Source organism: Momordica charantia (assembly GCF_013281855.1).
Source record: "Momordica charantia cultivar OHB3-1 chromosome 6 unlocalized genomic scaffold, Mcharantia_2.0 BLBB01000006.1, whole genome shotgun sequence".
Classification (NCBI taxonomy): domain Eukaryota; kingdom Viridiplantae; phylum Streptophyta; class Magnoliopsida; order Cucurbitales; family Cucurbitaceae; genus Momordica; species Momordica charantia.
The window spans coordinates 26,027,865-26,051,526 of record NW_028275164.1 but is presented as its reverse complement, the minus strand read 5'-3'; the positions used below and the strand labels follow the sequence as shown (position 1 = coordinate 26,051,526).

The window sequence follows — 23,662 nt, the reverse complement described above, 5'->3', positions numbered from 1 at the left end:
GTCGACATTTGATAGTTCAACAAATGACGAGTCAGTACTGACTCACACACACAAGTGACGACAACTCGAACCTTTGAAGGGACAAGGTTGAGCTGAACAACTAAAGACCACAGCTCATATCTTGGTCGTTAGAGATATCAGTCGAGCCAACCAATAACTTATACCTTGATCGTTTGAGTTAACAGTCGAGTTGACTTATATTAACTTATAGGCACAAACCTCAAACAAAATCAACGACAATGCACCGCAATTTTCGAAGCTGTTGGAAGTCTGTCGGAGGTTCTGTTGAATGTTCGCTTATAAAAAGAGACCTCTTGATCCTAATTATTGACTTGAGTGTGATCTCTTACATTCACTTCAGTTCATTCGGAGAGGTAGTTAATTTATTATCAAATTTTGCGGACTTGATCTATATATATATTTTAGAATAATGTAACTCAAACAACTCAAATTAAAAACATATATTATCAACTCAGAGATTGGATGATTGAATCCATCCTCATAGTTGAAAAGAAAAGTAAAATAATTAGAATGATTCTTTTATCTTTTTAATTATCCCTAATTTTAATTCAAATTATCGACTTCTTATTCTCATAAGAGAATAAACAAACAATATATTTTTTTAATAAACGGAGGGAGACGAAAACGAACCTGTAGTTGTATAATATCAGCTACAAATTAATTCCTGTATAAGGTAAATAATCTAATATGACATTTATAGATAAAATTTCAATAATTAATTTCAGTATATATCTCCTACTCCCCCGTCAAGATTCGCCGATCGTCTCCCTTTGTCACCGTTTCTTGTCCCGTCGCGCCCTCAAGTCTCGAACTTTCAGCTGCCCGATAATTGGTACGTATCTGTTTCACACCCTTCCTTCTAAATCTCTCTCAACTACGAATTCCTCTTCGAATTTTGATCTTCGAAGTCGGATTCTTGATGCTCTTTTTCTTTTCGATCCTTCACCGCTGCATCCCCTTTTTCTGGATTTTACTTGCCTCCGATCAACTTCTACTTTATAAAAGTTTAATTCCTCAGCAGGGAAGCGCGTATAACAACAGATCGAAAAGCTTTGATTGCGAATCCAAGAAAGTAGAGGGCTGGGCCTGGATTCTGTTTCGTCCCTAGAGCCATGAACGCGAGAAGGTTTTCTTGAACTTTCAATCTTTATCTTAGCTCTATCTGCCCTTTAGGTTTCTTCCCTATTAAGGGATCCCCGCGAAACGCCAATATTCTTCAGAAATTTTACTGGTTCATTCGTTTGTGAGAAATTCACATTTACGATTCGGTGTTGTGTTGCCCTATAGTCTACTAGATCTTGATAGATCAATGACTCGATGAATTTGATTGCGTATCTGGAAGGAGGGTCTCATTTCTATAGACTTTTCAGGGATGTCCGATGAGTAATTTCAATTGTTGGGACTTCAATCTGCGAACTAGATATTTGTTGCGTTACTTAATCTTATTAGAACTGAATTCTCTTGAGGAAAGCACAAATGCTTCAGTTTAGGTTATTGCTTAATTCTTGATGCATTACCAAGTTGCAATTCTATTCTCTAGTATTCTTCATTCTGTTTGTGACTCTTCAGACTGATAAATTATTGAAACTCAGGATATTTATCCCGCAGATTGGTAATATTTAACCCTTTATGTTGTGTCTCTCTATGCCCGTACTTGAATGTTAAGTGATTTAACATAAACACCTTATAACATTTTGAATAATGGTCTGCTCATCCAGAACTGTCAGGATGTACTCAATTAGGAAGTTAAATCTTGATGGCATGGGTATGTAGGACACGAACTTCAGTTCCTTTATCTTAATTGATCTTTTGGCAATGAGTGTTATATTGAAATTTACCGATTGTCAAATCTTTCGTTCTCAACCTTTTGTTAAACTTTAGTCGAAATAAATTTACTTTCTCATGCACGTAGATGCACCCTTGAAATATATGTACGAATAGTAGAGAAAGACGAACATCGTAATACAGCGATCAACTGTTTTGAAATGTTATTTGTGTTAAAATATGACCTTCTGTTATCTGCTTTACTTAGAATTGAGATGCTAGTTCTCATTATTGCTTACTTCCACAACACTTTGCCGATTGAAAACCATATTCTTTTCAACATCAATGGAAGGTCTGTAAATACTTTTCTTATCATAGCTCGAAGAATCTGTGTCTCCAGTAGTAGAGGTGATTTTTATCAAAGGCATCTTAGGTTGATCTTGCCATTTGCTGCTTGTTCTGCTTGTAACACAATCTCTTAGAGTGCAGGGAAATGCGCAACAACAGGGTTGCTCTCTTCGATGGCATCGAGGAGGGTGGCGTTAGGGCTTCATCTTCATTCTCCTCCCATGAAATTGAGGAGCATGATAATGAAGCAGCATTGGAAGGTTTGCAAGACAGAGTCCTCCTATTGAAAAGGGTATTACTTGCTTACCCAGCCTGAGTCATTAATTGCAGATGTTCCGGTTTTGGGTAGGAACAGACTCTGCACCTATAATATGCTGCAATTATTGTCGAGTGTGTAGACGATGATAAAATTATATCCTTTGACTATATGTCGTACAAGAACTCACAAGATGGGGTAGGATTAAATATATGTGATGATTAGAAAGCATAAACTATGCTATTTTTTAGTCTCGATAGATATTTTTTCGTCGAATCACATACAACAAATTGAAAGATGTTATTGGTGACAGTTGACAGGGGACATAAATGAGGAGGTGGAGAGTCATAACCGGATGCTGGATAGGATGGTATGTCAACTTAATTGCCTTACAATAATTGATGCGTAGTTGTTGTTATGTTATTATAAAATCAGACTAGATCCTTGCATCTTTTTATTCAGGGTAATGATATGGATTCATCAAGAGGAGTGTTGTCGGGCACTATGGATCGATTCAAGACGGTATTGCCCTGTTTCTCAAGAACGGTTTGTTCCATTCTTTTCATTGTTATAGACATTCATTTAGATCAATTATAGGTATTCGATCCCAAGTCAAGCCCGAAGATGTTCTCACTAGTCGCACTTTTCGTGGCAATTTTCTTCATCGTGTACTATCTCACAAGATAATCATCCCGTTTTGATGACAAACTCAAGCTTCGCCTCAGAATGGAAAGATGATGATCTGGTCCCTGTGGGTGCTTAGTTGTTCTACCAGTATTACATGTAATTTTGGCATAGATGTTCTGTTAATGTGTGTGTGAATATATGTTTCTTTGTACCAAATTAAAGTTGACTGAGTTTCTCCATTAAGCTGACAAGACATTGATGGAATATAAATCAGCAAACCAGTTTGTTACTTTTGGGACTTTTATCTGCCTTTGCCTGATTAGCATCTAACATAATGTGGTCGGAGATGTTTTAGAAATTTATCTGAAAATTTATTTATACAGATGGCTAAAATTTTCTAATTTTACATTCTGTTTTAGAAATTTATTTATAGGAATTTTTGAAATTTTCTAATTTTACACTTATTGATTTCTTCACGCAAGGATTTTATTTTAATTTTAATTTTATCCTTATTTATCACATATACATTTATTATAGTTATTTGTTTTTTTAAAATATGAAAGATTTAATTCCATAAATTATTATCATAATGCTTTAATTATCGTGGGTCTGATATAAATTTTCAACACTAATGTCATTTACTCTTTCAAAAAGATTGATTCTCTTGATTTTTGAGGCTTCTAAACTAAAATCAAAATTCCATATAAACTTCTTAGATGGTCAGTCGGAGACGGAAAACAGAAGGGGTTTCAAATTTTTTGAAAATGGATGATTTTGGGGATTTTGTATTTATTTTTTTTAAAGTACAATTAAATAAATTTTGAGGGATTTAAATTGTAACCTCCCAATTTACCAATTTGTGATTTTAAAAATTATTTAATATTATAAAATGATATATTAGTAATTAGGTAGTTTCATGACAAAAATGTAAATTCGTAATTATGATTTCTAAATAGTCGATGTGCTAATCCCTTGCTATTTTATTGTCATTTAGGCCCTGTTTACTTACTCGCAATCGTAATTAATGAATCAAAACGATGTCGTAGTTCTTGATCTGTGAAGACATGTTGTTAGGTGCTCCGCTTTATTTTTCCATTGAGGCCGAACGTAAACCTGTGCTCGAGAAATAACTGTCCATATACTGATAAGGGATGTATGGATTCTCGAGAAAAGAGGAGCCGAGGTGGTCCCCCTGGGCGGCCTGGATCCCACGAGTAAATAGAAAGTTGGATCTACGTTGGATCTCACCTGAATCGCCCCATTTATCCTCCTGAGGAGAATTTTGGTTTCAAACCCCTGTTTGAATAGGAGAAATACGCCATAATCTCGTTACATTCCTACAACCTCATCAATCTCATTCTCATTCCTTATTCCGTGGACCCCACATATATATTATAATTAATGTACTGTGTTTACCCTTCCTCTCTCAATTAGATTCATATAATTTTTAATTAGTTTTTTTATACTTTTATAATTTCTTCTCCTTTTATACTTCAATTTTTATTAGTTGACGCGATTTTATTATATAATATGATAAATTAATATTAAGTAATATCAATAATTTTTTAAAATAGATATTATTACTTTTAAATATTAGGATAATACAACTTAATATGTTATATTAAAGTTTGGTTGTTCTAATAAAAAATATTTTATTTGATGTAATTTTATTTTAATTATGTTGGGTACTTTGTCCTAAAACTCGTAGTTTGTAAACAGTGAACATTAATGTGAGGTTATTCAGACAAGTGTTGTAAAATGAAAGTGAATTTGTTTTTTTAATAAATCCAATAAACTACGAACATTTGGCTATTATAATGAGTACTTGGACTTTATGTGGAGACATAAACTCGATCAAGTTCAAGTAAATAGCCTAAACAATCTATAGTACATGGATCAAGTTGGGTACCTTTTCCTGGAGACATTATTGAATACGGCCCGCTTTATGATTGTTACAAATGTTGTAAGGTGTCATAAGCAATGTGATCCTGATTCGTTTGTGTAGAAACATGTGAGCGGGGTGTTCTACACAATGAGATTGTGTAAGACTGACCCTGAAATAATCACTGTTACGTATTAACACTGTTTACGGATAACACTGATTAATTTCGTTTATCGATGACCTAAATTATTTGATCTAAATCCTGAGCCATCTATGAACTCCTATTTATTCAGGATTCTCCCTTGATCTGCATAGGTGAGAGTAAGCTCATCAGCGCTGCTCAATATGCCTCCCATTTCAGGGATAAGACTGGGTAGATAACTGGGGACATAGAATTAGCAAGACAGAATTCACTTCTACTCGATTTAGGGATAGTAGAGAGGTTGTTCCCTTAAGGGCTGATCTCGGATCTTGAACAAAGGGCCCCATCCTCTCACTGGCCCGAGAGGAATTGGATTTAGTGATTTGATCATAAATCAATTGTTCATTAGAGGGATAGTGGTACGAGAAAAGGTGTAACTCAGGGGTAAAACGGTTTTTTTTACCTAGCTGAGGTTACGAACGGCCTGTGAAGGATCAACTTACCGATGACGGTTATATCGAATGGACACAAATATATCTACAGTGAGGGAAGTGCATCTACAGGCTATAGTGGACAATCCTGTTAGTTAACGAAATGTTGATTAACTAAGTTAAAGAGTTTGACCAGTTAGTCTCAAATCGTTGGAGCCCATGATCTGTAGGTCCAATGGGTCTCCATGCTAACTCATAGAGGATAAAATTGATGAACTAGGTGAAGCAAGAATTTGAAGTGTTCAAATTCGGTTTTTAAAGAAATATTGTATGAGATATAATATATAATCTAATTGACATTTAATTATTATGGAGAGTATGACTTATTTAAATTAGTTTTAAATAAATTCAAAGCATGAAAAAGAGTTGTAATTTGATAAATGTGATTAATCAAGCTTAGGTGTCAAAGACCAATTAATATAAGATATTGATTTGGCTTGGTTTTTGTTTTAATAGAAAATTGATATTTCAATTTTTGTTTTTATAAAAATTAGTTTTATCAAAGTTTTATTTAAAAAATCAAGTTAGTGGAAAAATCCAACTTCAAAGTTGGATTTTCCCGCTAACTAGTGGTTTTTGAAGTGTTTCTTCAAAGCAATGACACCTATCTTTTACATGCTAATGAAGTTTGAAGTGGAAGACATGTAAGGCTTGTCTTTGCATGCATTTGTTATTTATATAGGTGATCAAGATCACTTGGATAAGGCTAATGCTTCCTTGCATAAGTGCAGAATTTTTCCACTTAAATTTCTATTGTCTTCTCTTAGCCATTAGTGTTTTCCCTTTGTTTTCACTCAAAATTCGATCCCACAACCATGTTCATCAACCCGAGGATAGCACAGATTTGTCGTTGGTGGTTCCATTGAGTTAGGAGAAAAAATTATAATGGAGGTCTTCGAAGGTATAAAGTTAATCTCTTTCTCTTTACCTTTTTCATCATTTTTTCAAGCATACTTATTTTAGTTAAATTGCTTCATTAGGTGTATTTTCCGCTGTGCATGTCTAAGAGTTCCATCAAATTATTCCTTTTGTATTAATATTAGATAAATTGTTATAATAAAAAAATATTTACTATTGATAATATAGTAATAAATTAAATTAAAATTTATTATTATTGTAATTTAAAAGAGATTAGCACAATAATATATTTGTAATTAGTCGAGAAGGAGGAAGGAGTATGATAGTAATTATTATATATTTGATTTTGATTCCAGATAGTTTTAGTAAATAACATCAAACAAATTCTGATTACGATTCCAAAAAATTTGTAGTAAACAACATTAATAGAATAACATTATAAAATAGAAGTTTTTTTTAATTGCCACAATTTTAATAATAAAAAAGTGACGGTATGTTCCAAGGGCCTATGGCGAAATAGTATCTACAGAATAACTACATTTCTGACCGGACGGCGCGGTTCCCGGTTTTCCCCTCCTATTTTTCAATTAAAATGGGAATATAAAATTTGGGGGAAACAAAAGAAAAAAATTAAATGCACCAGCCGGGAATCGAACCCGGGTCTGTACCGTGGCAGGGTACTATTCTACCACTAGACCACTGGTGCATCGTTGCTATGGAGGTACCCAAATACTAATTATCCAATTACGTAGCATTGTTGACTGATATCTAACATTTCGATATGAGTATCTAAATTAAATTAGTATTAGTATTTCTTCTTCTTTGAACGGAACAAATTCATGAGTGGGATTTTGACGTTTGACCTCAGCCAATTGTAGCATTGTTTATTAATATCTAATTATTGATATATTGAACTTAAACTCTATTTAATTAAAGTTGTAATTAAGGATGTTCCTGAGTTGGATCCTAACATAGTATATTTTCATAGTATATTGAAAGGAGAATTGGTTCTTAAGAATTCTCTCTATTAATATACTTCAATCAATCGTACTCAAAGGGCAATTTCTTCCACTAATTAAAAGTTCTTTTATTTAAATTAAATTAAAAAAAAGGAATGAATTGGGAACATTCCAAGCCCAATTTCTCTCTATTGGCACCATTTGCAGGCTGTGGAAGACTCCAAAGACCACGTCTCATTCTCAAACCCATTACTAATTTAGTATTAATTACTTAATTAAAATAACTAGACGATTAGGTCAATACTCATTCAAGGTAGATTTTGAATAATTTGACTCATAATCCCAACATGAAATATTGATTTAAGTATTTATGCGCACAATTATTTTCTAGAGTCTTTGGTCATACCAGTTACTTCGTTCATTCGAGAAAATTGTCATATATCTCAAATGTTGTGAGTTCGATCTTCCATCCCCGACATGGACCTGTTGTACTAAAAAAATAATTACTTCGTCGACTCTAATTTTTATTTTTAGCTTTATACTATTTACATTAACATGTAAAATGCAATATGCTTAATTAATTCGTTATTTGACATATATATATATATATATGTATCCTGTGTTTCAACTCTATTTTTCAGTTTGAAATTTTACGTTTCTTTTAATATATCGAAATATTATATCTTTTTTTACCTTAAAATTTCATATAAGTTTTTAAATTTGAATCTTTGTGGTTAATTTAACCGTAGTAGAAATAATGTAGGTCAGTTCAACAAGTTTGTCACATTATTATTGAAATATGCAATTACATGTAAATATTAGAAAATTAGAAGGGAAGGAAGATAAAAATTGGAGTGTTCTTTTTTTAGTTCGTTCTTTTTTTTTTGAAAAAATATCCCGGAACTATTTCATTAAAATATGTGAGAAACATAAAAAAGAGGAGGCTATGAAATCGCTCCAATTAAGCGATATATATCATAGTTAAAAAAAATGTTACAAAATTAATACATCCCAAAAATTGGAGTGTCATAAGTGAAATAATGACCGATATGAATATATATATCACATGTATATAAAAAGACTAAAGCATAAGTGGTGGGGTAACTTCTTTTGTAATTACAATATCTCTATCATTCTTCTTAATTGGAGCGTGTTTATTTTACCCTCTCTCTTATATATTTGTATGTTCCTTATGTTTCTTTTTGGATCAAATGATTCGGTATCTTAAAAAAAAAAAAAGTGGTAGGGGCAACCCAAACAACAGTCTGAGACCTTCCTGAATCAAAATTCAATGCCCAAACAATTTAATTTAGACACATATTGATTTTGAATCTTATGAAAAATTACTTCAATTTTTGAAATATATTTCATTTTATCATACATATATAATTAATTAAAACCCTCGCACGTATTCCACTTCTATTAGCAACTGTAGACCATTTTGATTTTTGAAAAGAATCACCATACCATTCATTCAAAAAGTAAAATAAATAAATAAAAAGTCTAAATCAAAGCACTTAAGTTTAGAGAAATGGTAGAGTATATTGTTTTGATTAGTATTGAAATCGCAATATTTTTGACACAAATCAGTTGAAAAACTCCATAACTAAATTTAATTAGATGAACGGAACAAAACCCTATTGATCAAGTCTCATTTTAGTCTTCAAACTAACAAAACTGACTTCAAATTAAATCTCTCAAAAAAAAACAATTAATGTCCATTGAGCAAAACAAATGGACCGAGTGAACACTCAAAAAACAAAGAAACTATATGGGGATTGAAAAGAAAAAAAAGAAAAGAAAAAGAAAAAAAAAGAGTAACATTTCTTGAAGAATTTCCAACAACATGGGCACGCCAACCACATGCAATCATCGGAATAAATGCTGTCCTAATTACTTCAAATTTACAAAATGTTGTGTGTTTATATAATCATGTCAAGAAGGAGCCTTGTGATGCAAAACAACTTTGCCATATGTATACTTTTAATCGCCCAAAGTATATATATGAATATTCAACCTCAAGTTTCGAATTTGACCATAAAAAAAAAGAAGAAAGATATATATACCAAAATGGATAATCAATAAAAGAGAGATTCAATGAATACCAAGATCAATCTTGTACACTCAATACAAAAAGAAGAAAAGGAAAAAAAAAAAAATAATCCCCCTGTGAATTAAAGACCCTCGAAACAAAGTTCAGGGCTCGAAAAATAATAACATGAACAAAATTAAAATGCAAACTTACATCGATCCTACGAAACATATAGAGGGCGGCGGAAGCAGCAGCGACAGGCAGACGGCGGCGATATACATTCATGTATCTGTATAATCCCAATTTGTGTAACTGCTTCCTTATTCCAAAATTCTTTGCGAGATATATGACCCAAAATCAAATAATGCTCTCTCTTGGAAAAGAAAATATAAATCCACGGCTATACACACAACAATATTAAAAGAGAAGAAAAAATATATATAGATTACTGCACACACAGATTTATATGTGTATATATATTATGGCGTAGGTTTTGAATTTCCATGGCGAAAACATTGAGAATTACTACCGATCATGGCCGAGGCGGAGCTCCAAATCAAGTTCATCTTCTTCGGCATTGGGTTCCGATGCGTTGTTTTGTGAGTGGGACGCGCCGGGCAAGCGCGTGGAGAGGCTCATGGTGGTGGTCCAATTCTCGGCCACCTTGAATGCATTCAAAACCTGCGGATTGCACAATTCATCGCCTGAGGCAATTGTGGGGCCCAGACACCAGGTGGGGCCCACGGCACGGAAGTCCGGCGAAGGCATGGAAAGGGCGTGATGCGGTGCGGGATGGGTCGTGGTGACTGGGTTGGGGCGGAGAGTGGAGGCGGAGTTGGAGGCGGCGGCGGGAGGCGAGGGTTTGGTCTTGACTCGGTCTTTGCGGTGGATGTTCATGTGGCCGCCCAGGGCCTGAGCCGTCGTGAACCCGCGCTTGCAGAACACGCACTCGTAGGAGCGCCCCGTGCCCATGTCGTTGCTGGCGTGGTCCGATTCGTCGGCGGCGCTCGAGGAGTTTTTTTTGGAGTCGTCGTCGGCGGTGGCGGAATTACCAGAAGGGTTATGGTCCATGAAGGCTGATAATTCCCAACATAGAGACAGACACAGAAATTGAAACGACGCTATTATAGAGAGAGAGAGAGAGAGACAAATATAATACTTAGGTTTTGTCTATAAGGAGATATGAAGAAGAAGAAGATCAAGAAGAAGAAATTAAAAGTGTGGGAAATATTTTGCTGAGACGACGACAGCCATTAGCTTGCCGGCTCTTGGTGTATTCATCTTTTGGAGACACAATTATTTTTCTTTAATAATCCTCGTTTTGTCTTCAATCAACCACCCGTATGACATTTCTTACCACCTTCTTTATTCATATAAAAATATCTTAAATTATAACTCTATATATTTTAGATGTATATACCGTAAAATTAGAAGTTTGAATCTCCCTTTCATAGAGAAAAAATAATTAAATTAATATTTTACTTTATCATTAGTTTATTTTTTGATCTTACAATATTGTAAATGTCAGATGGTAAATGTTTTTAACCAAAAAAAATTGATCACAATTACAAATGATTCTGCAAAACAATGAGTTAGAAATCTGAAGTTTTTGTCAGCATAGGATTATAGGGAGTAAAATTTCCATTTGAAATGTTTATGTACCTCTTTCTTTTATTATAGGCGAAAATATGGTTGGATGGTTACCTTCCAAATTTGGGTGATTAGTTCAGTAACCTTGATGGAGAGTTCAAGTTCGGAGATTCCCCATTCATTATTTTCGAACTTGCTTCATTAGAGATATACGTGAAGTCAAGCCGTTGATTGAATGATGACGTGTCTTCTAATTAAATTCAGACTTTCATAAGTTAATTTTGAATTTTGTGTCGTTAACAACTAGGTCTCTGTTGCAAAATGTTTTAACTTGATTAAAATTAGTTAGTAGAATTATTAGAAAAAAGCAAAATAGTGAAATTTTAGAAACCAAATTGTCCCTCGCATCCACACACAGAGAGTTGGTCAAAATTTTCTTTTATTGAATTTTATAATATAGGCTCAAACCGACATGGCTTTATTGAAGTTATCGCAGCTATATTATAATGAATAAAGCTACTATATATTTCTACTATTGTTTGACTAGGGTTAAGTTGTTTGACAGCTTTATATACTATTACTTATTTTAGTAGAATTATTTTTCAGTCTCATTTTAATTAATATCTCAAGTGATGATCATGAGAGTTGTTTGGTGTTGGATGAACTTATATATAAGTCTACGAAGAGGATATATCATGATGTTATTCGAAGAAAAATTACCTAAATTTTAGCTGGATTTAGTGGTTTGTTTGTGAGATGGATTCTACTGTTTTTTTTTCCAATTATTATGTGCGTGTATTTTTAAAAATGTAATATTACTATTGTACCCGTGTGTAAATTCGAAAATTCAACCTATAGACTAATCAATAATCATGGGTTCGATTCATTGGTCCAAATAATAATCGAGATAAATTCTAAAGAATTTAAAGGGAAATCATGGTCGCCACCTACGAAGGCTTAATATCCTATGAGTTTTTGAAGTGGACGTAAGTTGACTCAAACACTCACGAATATTTGGAAAAAAAACTTATTGATGACTAAAAAAAAAAGGGTAAAATAGCCCTCGGTAAAAATATTTTTCAGAAGTACATATATATATTTTTTATTTTGTTGATCAACAGTTATTAAGTAATTCTAATATAATTTGTAGTGGGTGGGTGTAAAAAGAAATAATTAATACGTATAAGCATGGAAGGAAAAATGTATTCAATACACGTAGGAGACACATTCTTGAACAAGCTGCTTTTCAAAAGCAATAGATTTTGATCTATGATGAATTCTGTTTAACAATAAACATATTCATATGTTATTTATTTAATTATAACCGCAAAACAAAGTTCGTGATCAACTGTTTTTCTTTATGTATACTGTCAATTAATTGTTTACTAAAAGATCATTTATATGAATTACAAATAATTATAGAGGAAAGAAAGGTTAAAGAAAATTTAAAAAGTAAAAAAATTGCTGCTAACTTGGTATGTACTTCTAATTTGTTGTAATTGGACATTATACGGTTTCACCAAATATTGAATCATAAGGTATAGAGTATAATGAAAAATGATTTTATGTATGCTTTGATTGTCAGCAAAGGGAAAGAATTCTCCTCTAAACATCAGCTTTCTCCCATGTATAATACAAATGATTATGAGACCAACCATTTTCAAGCCTTGTTAAAAGATGGACACCTTAATTTCTTTAATGAATCAACTTTAAAAGGCCAGCAGTTAGTATTAGTTCTAAAGATCGTTTTGTAACGTTCTTGTTTCTGTTTCTTCATTTGTAATAAAGAAAAATGAATTACATGACCCCAACATCTATAAATTCAAATCTGATAAGACAATCTTTTTATTTTGTTTCGGAACAAATTAGGAATGAGAACAACTGTTTTGGTTGTTTCCAAAATTTCTATAAAATTTTGAAAATGTTATCAAAAAGGGAGAAACAAGAAATATATTTAGTTGCAAAATGCTTAAATTTCTTAAGAAAAAAAAAAAGAAACGAGAAACAAGAAATGAGAATATTATATAACTCTCAAATTCTAAGATTTATACTCTCCGATTACTAATCCAGTGGTATGGTTTACATTTTAGGTCTAGGGTTTTCCATTTCTATATTACAGTCATTATAGTATTTTTTTTTCCTTCTCTACTCAGATTTTTCTTTATTAATTAAAGGGGGTTTTTCCCATTACAGTCATTATGGTGTTTTTTTTTCGTTTTCCTTTTTTTTTTTTTTTAAATTATGCTAGCGTTTCATCAAAAAGCCCTATTGTAAATAAATTAAATTATAGCTGTCTTTATATGCAGAAGCCTTTTTAATGGAAAATGGAGCATTATATAAAGATATATATAGGAAATTAACAGTAGAGTCTATAACTTTTGTCCTCAGACTTTTGATCATACAATGATTTTCATTCATAACAAATTCAACAGTCTTCTTGAAAGGGGAATTGAGAAATTTCTCTCTCTGTTGAGTTCATGTGTATTATTATTGCATGCATATGCAATTATGTTGCTTATATTATTCCATAGTTGCATTGATATTGCAGGCCAACATATCTATAAAGTTTGATTGTGTTAGGTTATATAATCAATCATATTTAATTAATTTTTTGATTCATATATGGGTGACATTAGAGTTTGGCACTATTAGAAACATTTTTTTTAATTAATTAAAAAAAGTATTGCTAAATTATATATATGTATGTGTGTATTTGCGCTTTTGATTAATTTATTAGTTAGGAAAATTAGAAATTTTAGGAAACAATCAAACGAGTCTTTTCAAAATTATATTTTTAACCCCACAACAAATTAAAGTAACTATTTTATATATTCAAATAAGAGATTAAAAAATAGTTTAAATATTCTACTTTTAAAAGTTTAAAGAGTTTACAAATAATATAATAGTCAGAAGACTCGGAACTAAGATCTTGATTCCCTACTCGCAATCCAAATAGAAAAGAATTGGAATGAGAAATTTATTCCTTATTTACTATAAATTTTGGAATCGGAATAATTTTTTTTTTGATATTATTTACTAAAACAGTCTAGATTTGAAATAGGAATATGAGAATTATTAATATATCCCTTTCTTATTTATAACTAATTATAAATACATTATTGTACCAATCTTTTTTAATTAACATAATAATAAGTTTTGATTCATTTTATTGAAACAAATATTCTTTTTATTATAATAAATTTTTTAATATTAACCTTTCATAATAATTAAAATAAGATACATCAACTAAAATAACTTTGATGAGAAGAACCACTATTTTGAAGAATGTATTGATATTAATGAATAATAATAAGGTCAAATTAATTAATTAATAGAAAATTGGTAAGATTTTAAGGGTAAATTGCAAAAACCACCCCTGAAGTATGGTAGTTGTTACAATTTAACTCTTAAACTTTCAATTGCAACCTCTAAACCCTCAAACTTTCATAAATTAAAAAATTAGACCCCTAAATTTTCAATAGTAAAAATTAAAGCCCTGAGCTCCCATGATAAAATTAAACCATAAAATTGTTAAAAAATAAAAATAAAAATGTGAAAGAAAAATTTAAATCAAAATTTCGAACACAGCAACGATCACAAACCAAATGTATGGGCTCCAGTAACGATCTTCTTAGGGAGTCGGAGAGTCCAAAATTAGAAAATTCAGTTCCAACAATGAAATGCCCAACAAATCCAGAACTTGAAACGCTTAAAAAAAAGGCCAGAATCCAAAGTTAGTTTGAAAACTAAAAAAAATATTTGATTTTATAATAAGATACTAATTCATAAAATAAATGATTGAAATATAAAAGATAAAAGAATTTTAGTCCCAAAAAATAGGTCAATGGATTGATCGAACATGCCCAAGAGCTTGAATCTAATCGAAAAACCGAATTCCAAGTATAAAACTCTGATCCCAGTTAAACAAACCAGACAAGGATCGAAAATTTCCAACATTGAATTTTCAAAAAATGATACCCAAAATAGTGTGAGGTGTTAAGAAAGAGAAGCCAGCGATGAAAAGGGAGTTATGGGAGAGGAAAATGAGGTTTTCTTCCAATCGGATTTAGAGATGAAGGTGAAGAAAGTTTCTAGGCTTGGTGGTGGCAGTGGTTGAGCATTATGTGGATGTGGAGAACAGACATGAATAAGAGACATCTTTTTCTTCTTTCTTCAAATTGTAGGGTTTAATTTTTACACTTGAAAATTTAGGGGTCTAATTTTTTCATTTATGAAAATTTGAGAGTTTAATTTCTACATTTGAAAGTTTAAGGGTTCAATTGTAACAACAATCATAATTTAGGGGTGTTTTTTTGCAATTTACCCATATTTTAATAATAAAATTATGTCAACTGATACAAGTTGTATATAATTTCTTTTAGAAGAAAAATTATTAATAGTATAAATAAAAAATAACAAAAATGTAAAACAATTAATTTTAGAGATGAGAAACCATTTCATTGAGAGGATATGTGAGAAACATACCAAAGAAAAGGAGGCTATATAAAAAGCGCTCCAATTTAGCGAAATGGTAGATAAATTATAATTACAAAAAAGATGGGATTTTGAGGACCAAGTTGATGCCAAGACTTTAATATCATCCCAAATTTGAGTAGAAGAACGAGATTTGTCCAAAAAAGATCGGTTGTTTCTTTCCAGAAAATACTCTAAAGAACAACACCAATACCATTTATCCAAAGAATGGATTAACTACTTTCAGATGAGTGGTAGAGAGTCTCGGTGAGGAAAAACTCAAAATGTCCAGGGAGAGCAGAATGAAATTATACAAGTGGTTACAAAGTTTGAGGGGTGCTCTCACCAGATGAATTTTTTTATAGAAAAAAAGGTATCATTTCATTAGCGAGTATGTGAGAAACATACCAGACAAAAAGGGTTAATTAGATAAAGACAACCCAATTAAGAGAAATGGTAGCGATATCGTAATTATAAAAGAGATTGGATTTGGAAGACCATGACGAAATCATCTATGATGATGTCCTCTCAAAGTGAAGCAACTGTCCTTGAGATATGTCCAAGAAAGTGCGGTTGTTTCGTTCCAACCAAATGTTCCAAATAATAGCTTTGATGGTGTTACACCATAAAATATTTCATTTGTACGTAGTTACTGGACTTGGAAATACACTATGTGATAAAAGTGTCAATAAAACGGGAAAATACAAGTGAAATTTGGAAGCCGTAATGGCAAACGATGCCAAAGAGAATCTTACTGGTTGATTCTATTTCTACAATTTAGTAAATACTCAAAAACTTTAATTCGATTTCCTCACGTAACGGGGCCCCAACTCTAATTTCATCCCCAAGTAGTAATGCAAATATTTTTATGACATCCAAAACATTCTTTTCTTCTTAGTATTTATATGAATACGTGACAAAAGAAAGAAAAATTTAAAGCATATGCAACTACTACACATTACTTCCACAATAAAACTATGACTTCTAAAAATAATTCTTTCATATGCATGTGAAAAATGGTCTCTCTGTCAAGAAAGCGACCATTTTGATTTTTAATATAAGTAGGAAAAATCTTTCTATTTATACCGAAAACATTTTCAGTAATTATAAAACTATCAGATGAGCAGAACACAAATTAAAAAGAAATACTGCCATATTTATTAAACTATATAATTTGATTATGGTCAAGCAATAACGCTTAATTAATAATAAAAATTTGACTGAGTCTACAAGAAAATTGCAAAAGAATAATTGGCAGCAACCCTAATGACAAGAACGCAAGTGCTGCAAACTCTACAACAATCTAGTCACTGTCGTCTGGTTTTTGTTTTTGATTGAAAGCACAAGCTTATTCCATTTTATATATTTTCTCCTCAAATTAATTCCTTTTATTATATCATATGTAATTTTAATTATTTGTCATTTTCTTCCCGTTAAGCTTTAGCTTACAGAGTATATATAATATAAAGTTTTTATTATAAATTAAAAGCCAACTTGTTTGACAAAATGACCCGACCGGCTATAATGACCTCAATGCTTGGCTCCAATTTAGGTATGTCGTAATCAATGATCTTGATTTTTAAACCCTTAATAATAATATGCTTTAATCTAATCATGTTGATTTTACACATCTAAATTAAGATTAGTTTTCTGATCATTCTTAATTAATTCTTAGTACATTATGATCAATATATTCTCTTTCTTCCAAAGTTCAACATTCCTAGCTTAAATTCTTAATTTGGATGTTAATTTGTAAACAGGATCGGTAATGGAAGCCCAATGGAATTTGAGGTTAGCCAAAAGAGAAACTCATGCTTAAAGATTGCAATTAATTAATTAAATCCAAAACAATTCCATATATACTTGAAAGAATCTTTCCTCAACACCCATAATCTCTATCAAATTCTACTTTAATTTGTTTCTCCACATTTAGTTTTCTTAATTAGCCTCTCCCAAAACTCCCCATTTGCAATTGCATTCCACCTCCAAATCATCATAATCCATTATGCATGCCCATCCATTAAAAGCAACCTAATGTTGGGGATACAACCATAGTCTCAATTGCACATTAGCGGGAAGAAATCAACAAAGTTTGATCGTTAAAGTATAAAGTTTTCGATGAAATAAGTATTTATGATTAACTTTGTCTAATTGTCAAAGCGAACATAGCTCAGCGGTAATTAACATATACCTTCAATTAAGAGGTTATGAGTTCGATCCCAACCCCATGTGCTGTACTAAAAAAAATTATGAAGAAGCTTCAGCTCTTATGTCTTCCCAGAGATGATTAAGCAGCTTCTCTTCTTTTCGACGTGCTTCTTTTCGACGTGGAATCCTTAACCCATGTTCCCTCAAGATCGTGACTCTTATAGTTCATTAATTTTGGTCGGATTCCATTTTTGGACCAAATGAGTTGGTATGTGGTTAATTAAGCTGAAAATAGAGAATATGGGATATGATATAAAATTTGGAAAGATGGAAAATTTAGGGAGAGGAAAGTGACGTGCGCCGACTAGGGGTAACTTTAACCCATGCCCTTATCTTTCACCAAAACAGTCACATTTTGCAGAGAAACCCCGGCCTCCAAAAAGCTCAATCAGTTTCTTTTTTCAAATGCCATTGTTTTGTTTGCCTTATGGCCTCATTTTCCAAAGCTCAAAACCGCACAATTCTTATCTTATTGGCAGTTTTTGTTTTTTTTTTGGTGTAATTAAATTAATACAGAGAGAGAGAGAGAGGTGTGGTTTTTGTTTTTCCTGTTTTTGGTTTCGACTTTTACCAAATTATGTGTTTCCAAGTTAGGAAAGGCCATCATGTATTCTGCCTGACACCAAACATTTTGTGGGGAACATGCAATGGAATACAATACAATAATCACACTGCCAAAACCAAAATCAAACCTTATAATAGTTTTCACACTCCCACTTCGAATCATTGCCCAAACCAATACATTATATATGTGAGATCTGGAGTAGAGGAAAATGAACTGAGACCGTATCCGTATGAGAAGAAACTTGATATATTACACTAACATGATTAAGAAAGGTTTAAAAAAATTAATAGTAAGCTTTTAAAATAGTGAATCTTCCGATAATTTATTCCTTCACTGTTCATAGTCTACTCTCTATGGAATTGTCTTGTTGGACACTTTTAAAATCTCCATTGCACTCCCAGCCAGGATTTTGACGTTTTTATGTCGAAACGTATTAACATTCTCCTCTCAGCCAGTAGTAGAAATGTGCTATGGTGTAATACATTCAACTCCATATCTTTTTTTTTTTAGAAAAGTGGTACCATTTCATTAACGAGTATGTGAGAAACATATCAGACAAAGTTGATTAGATAAAGGCAACCCAATTAGAAAGGTTCAGCTCCATTTCATCTATGGTTGGAGAGAAACAATCGCCTTTTCTCTCATATGTCAAGAACAATAGCTCTCCTTTGGGATGATATTGTACCTACAGCTTCCTCTTGGCCATCTCTAAATCGACGTTTTTTTTGGTTATGAATGACATTATTGTCACTATCTCTCGTAAGTGGAGTACATGGTTTTATCCAACCTTTTCTTATTGTATATTTCTCACGTAGTTTTTGAATGAAGGGTGTGATGTTAAAAAATAATTATAATAATAATATCCATACTAACTACTTAAACCAACACAATACACCACAATACACCTTCATTTTCGATGATCTAATCATCTTGATTTGGAGGAATCTTAGATTGGACCACTTCAAGGCTTTTCTAGGAACCAAATCAATAACACACACCCGAATGAGATCATACCAGCATTAATGCATCGGATCCCATCAGAACTCCGCAGTTAAGCGTGCTTGGACGAGAGCAGTACTAAATTGGGTGACTACTTAAATGTAAAATATACAACTCGGTTTTCACGCTTTAAAATTTTTATCCTTTATCAACATTTGGAGTTCTCATTCATCTCCTTCTCCATCCAGCTAGAAATCTGGTTTTGAGAGGGGAAAAAGATTAAAAGAAAAACTATATTTATTTTTTCAAAGAATAAGGATCTTCCTTTTTTTTTTGTTTACCAAAACTGAACTAGTGGCTGACTCAATTTGTCCTTCTCCCAGGGATGATAATTGTCCCCCACAGGCTACTAATGAGGCAACAGCAAGTCCCCTTTAAAATGGAAGGGAATGGGAAATTGTGTTCCTTTATTTTCTTTCTTTCTTTTCCTTTCATTTTTAGGACATATGATCATGTGACCATTAATGTTTTGTCTCAATTCTAGCCACGATCTCTCAATCTTTATATGCCTGAAAATTTTCATTCTAATTCTTTTTTCCTATAATATATGGTCCAATCAACCAAACCCAGATTCATGTTGCTATATAGTCACTCAGATTAGGGTAAAAATCCATCCTTTATCAGAAGTTAATTTGAATTAATCAAACTCTCTGTTAATTTCAAATAAATGAATCGGGTCGTCCAAAAAGTTAATAGTAAGTGGTAAAAATAAAGACCTAGAGGAGAAGAAAATGAGAAAGTTGAATAAATATGTATTTTGATCACTTAATTTCTATGGGTTTGGCTAAGAGATTCAGTTCTCTCCGAACTTAGATTTGATAGGTAATTAAATTTATTTATGAGAGGTTTAGGATTTTCTAATTCCATACCCTTATACAGGAACCAAGTTTACTATATATATATATATTTAATATATTAGAAGGTATGGGAGAAGCATACAAAAGTCACAAAAGGAAAGGAAAGGTTAGATGAAAGTACTCAAATTAAGAGAAATTACAGCATATAAAAATGTGACGAAATATAAATCTACCGTATATAAATATAGGCTTAAGATGTGACGAAATATTGGAGTTTCAAATAAAGTGTCGTTTGATCAGAACATTATCAAATCCCTTATATTTAATCCACAAAAATGGGAAGAAAACTGAGAGTCACACCAAGAATATTATGCACTTTCTCACTCTCCCTGATGTTACTAATTTTGTCCATGAAAAGAAAAAATAGTGGGTGTTGTGTATTTTAATTTGTGAGATCAGAACAATCAAAAAAGATAATATATCTCTTTAAATCTCAAATCTAGTACTCTTTTGATCTCTTTTATACGTGCTTCAATCATGAATTATTCTGCCCTTTCATCTTCTAATTCTAATTCTAACACATATTTTGCTTTTGGAAAAGATATCATTTCATTGAAAGGCTAAATAAAAGCGCTCTAATGGAGAGAAATGATACAAATATCGTAATTATAAAAGAGCCTAAAATTATAGGATCATCTCAAAAATAAGTGTAAGATCGTGATGTATATGAGAAAGTGCAATTGTGTATATATCTCACATCTTAAACCTGACCCCAGAAGAAAAGGAAGAAAAACATCTCTAGGGTTTGGATGTATATATCTTGAGACACAGTGAAGCATGGCACAATATATATGAGAGCACATTAAAAGAAAATGAAAGTGGAGTAAAAATGCAAAAAATAATACAATTAGTCACATGCAAATTGTACTGTTGAAATTATGAGCCCAAATAGGAACAGAAGATCACAGATGAATGATTTCTTTGTTTTCTGAGAAACAAGGGAGAGAAAATCAAAGAGAAAAACTGCAAAATATTTTCCATTCTAGAGTCAAAAGAAGAGAGAAAAAAAAAAAAAACCACAGGTGATGAATAATCACTGAGCTGAAATAACAGTGTGCCAAACCAAATGGGCCAAAAGTTCCCACAAAATTCAAACTGCTTACAAATTAAAATACTTGTTCATCAAATCAAACTAAAGACGAAGCTCCAAATCGAGGCCATCCTCATTTGAACCTTCCAAATGATGAATGCCCATCTTGAGTTCTAAATTGACCAAACTTTTCTTGATCTTCTTCTTCACAACTTGAACTTCTTGATCGTCATCATGATGTTTTTGGTTGGTGAAACACAAGCGGTGATCTTGGTGAGTTTGGGGGCCTGAGGAAGAAGTTGAGCTGAAGAAAGTGGGGTGTGGAGAATAGAAATTAGGGTTAGGGCAAGAATTTTCAGGCACCCAAGAGGGCAAAAGTCTCAATCTTGCCCTGTCCCTCCTATGGACATTCATGTGGCCACCAAGGGCCTGAGCAGACTTGAATTCTCTCCTGCAAAAATTACAAGCATAGTTTTTTGCAGGCCATGGGAACTGATGATCATCACATAAAGTTTGTTCCTGTACACAATCCCATTTCTCCTTCACCTTCCCACTGCTCAACAAAGCTCCATCCATGGCCAAACTTGTGAAGAGACACAGCTGGAGGAGCTTAAAAACAAGTTGGGATTGTACTTTAGAGAGAGAGAGAGAGAGAGAGGGTTTAAGTTTTTTTTTTTAAGTGAATTTGAAGTTGTGTGTGAGGCAGGGCAGAAAGAAAAAAGGTGGCATCAGGTGTACTAACAAGAGGATGTTTGGAGCCATATTTGGATATTACTTAGCCAACACAATTTAGAAACTTAAGCGTGGCAGTGAAGTTCCTTTTTGCCAAATCCAGAGGGATGAACTGCCACATGTTATTATTCCTTATTAAATATTTTCCAAATTACTTGTCCTTCTCCCATACATTCAATTTCATTCAGTTCAACCTAAGATTTGACCCACTGTTACAATCTTTGCTTCTTTTTTTTTTTTCTTTTTTCCAGGGGTTACAATCTGCCTTAAAATATCCTACGTTGAAAAACAAGGAAACTAACTAAAAATTTATAATATAAGTGAGATACTACTTTTATTTGTTAATTGATATCAGAGTCTAAAAAATTCATACAAACATCTCAAGAAGATCAATGAAGCTAAGGACTTAACAATTACTTAATAATGATTTAATGTAAGCAGGAAGCCCGTGAATATTGATAATATGTACCTTCAATGTAATTTTTACTTTTTAATATACTTTCATTTTGAACAACCGTTAGAAACAAATTGTTCTTATTAGGTGTGGTTACTGAAGGCTTATTTTTTAATGTTTCTGTTTCTTCATTTTTTAATAAAGAAAAATCAATTTCATGGCCCAACATTCATGAATTCAGGTATGATCAAACAATTTTTTTTTATTTATTTATGTTCTAGAACAAATGGGAAATGGGAACAAAAAGAAGAAGTTTGTTTCTGTTGTTTTCAAAATTTCTATACAATTTTGAGAATGTTCCCAAAAAAATGAGACACAAGAAACATAGTTACACTACTACAAAATTGGCCTATAATGTCAGTTGTCAACTGACATCATACATATTAGATGTCGGTTTCCAAACCGACATTAACCCGGGTGTTATCGTATGGTACAATGTCGTTTCTCAAACAATGTCGGTTCCTAACTGACATCAATAAAACCAACATTAATGATTTGCGATGTCTGTTATATCAATGTCAGTTACCAACTGACATGAACCGGGGTGACATTGTAGCCTACGATGTCGGTTGGTCCATAATGTCAGTTACAGACCGACATTGATTGTTTATATAATGTCAGTTAATTACCGACATTAATAAATCCGACATCGTTCGTCTATAACTGACATCGTTTTCGTTCACAATTACAATGTTAGTTGGTTACAATGGCAGTTCTAAACTGACATTGTTTTTTAAAAAACCTGAAACAAAAATAACAATCGTACAAAATAAATTAATAATTAAAAGACTTGTATTAGCACATCACAAACACAATCTCAGCACACCACCAACAGAATCAGTAGAAATTCTAATACACATGTTCAATAGAATTCAGCAATTAAACAACCACAACATACGTCGTCAATCCTTCTATAATATCTCATTCATTAAGTAAGCAATATTAAGAAGTGTTGAGTAGCTCACAAATACAACCAATGCATATTGAAATAACATATAAATGGTTCAAGGTTTTACATATTAAAAGGCTAAAATGATAAAACTATATTTACTATCTAATCCAAACTAAACGTAGTTCGCAACCCGACCCATTCATCCCGTACCTCATCAAGTTCGGCTTGAGTTATACGCCTTTTTTGAATTGAACTACATGTAACAAAGTATAAATAATATAAGTATATAATTCGAATATGAAAAGTAGAGTTGCGTTTTGAGCGTGCATGAAAGACATACAAGATTAGGTATTGGAGTGTCTGGATTATGCATAATCTGTCGAATGTTCCTCATGACATAATATCCACACTCTACCGAATTGACGTGGGCACTATACATTTATAAAAATGTTAAGTTTTAGAACTTATAAAAAATAATAACA

General features: G+C 32.3%; 3 protein-coding genes and 1 non-coding gene across 5 annotated transcripts; 1 reads left to right on the top strand and 3 right to left on the bottom strand.

Moving 5' to 3' along the window:
- The first annotated feature begins 694 nt into the window (after positions 1–694).
- BS14A (BET1P/SFT1P-like protein 14A) lies at positions 695–3,305 on the top strand. Of its 2 annotated transcripts, none has more exons than XM_022290320.2 (6): positions 695–853; positions 1,040–1,147; positions 2,275–2,425; positions 2,703–2,759; positions 2,852–2,911; positions 2,987–3,305. In XM_022290320.2, exons 2-6 carry the CDS (start codon positions 1,134–1,136, stop codon positions 3,074–3,076), a joined length of 372 nt encoding a protein of 123 aa, XP_022146012.1. In that variant the 5' UTR covers positions 695–853; positions 1,040–1,133; the 3' UTR covers positions 3,077–3,305. The 2 variants fall into 2 exon arrangements, with proteins under 2 accessions (XP_022146012.1, XP_022146013.1); XM_022290321.2 differs by having other exon boundaries at positions 699–853; positions 1,043–1,147.
- A 3,719-nt stretch (positions 3,306–7,024) lies between these two features.
- Positions 7,025–7,095, bottom strand: TRNAG-GCC (transfer RNA glycine (anticodon GCC)). The gene has a single exon. It is a non-coding gene; the product is annotated as a tRNA-Gly (tRNA).
- A 2,328-nt stretch (positions 7,096–9,423) lies between these two features.
- Positions 9,424–10,638, bottom strand: LOC111015260 (uncharacterized). Its single transcript, XM_022290221.2, has one exon. The coding sequence runs from the start codon at positions 10,449–10,451 to the stop codon at positions 9,906–9,908; it is 546 nt and encodes a 181-aa protein (XP_022145913.1). The 5' UTR covers positions 10,452–10,638; the 3' UTR covers positions 9,424–9,905.
- A 10,285-nt stretch (positions 10,639–20,923) lies between these two features.
- On the bottom strand, positions 20,924–21,798 carry LOC111015259 (uncharacterized). The gene has a single exon (XM_022290220.2). It carries the CDS (start codon positions 21,676–21,678, stop codon positions 21,205–21,207), a length of 474 nt encoding a protein of 157 aa, XP_022145912.1. The 5' UTR covers positions 21,679–21,798; the 3' UTR covers positions 20,924–21,204.
- Between the last annotated feature and the right edge of the window lie 1,864 nt (positions 21,799–23,662).

Excerpts from the sequence above, each read along its gene's own strand:
- LOC111015260 (XM_022290221.2), bottom strand. The coding sequence starts at position 10,451 with ATGGACCATAACCCTTCTGGTAATTCCGCCACCGCCGACGACGACTCC.
- BS14A (XM_022290320.2), top strand. Across the intron at positions 2,426-2,702 it reads GAGTCCTCCTATTGAAAAGG|TTGACAGGGGACATAAATGA; the intron begins GTATTACTTGCT and ends TATTGGTGACAG. Across the intron at positions 2,760-2,851 it reads ACCGGATGCTGGATAGGATG|GGTAATGATATGGATTCATC; the intron begins GTATGTCAACTT and ends CTTTTTATTCAG.
- LOC111015259 (XM_022290220.2), bottom strand. The coding sequence starts at position 21,678 with ATGGATGGAGCTTTGTTGAGCAGTGGGAAGGTGAAGGAGAAATGGGAT.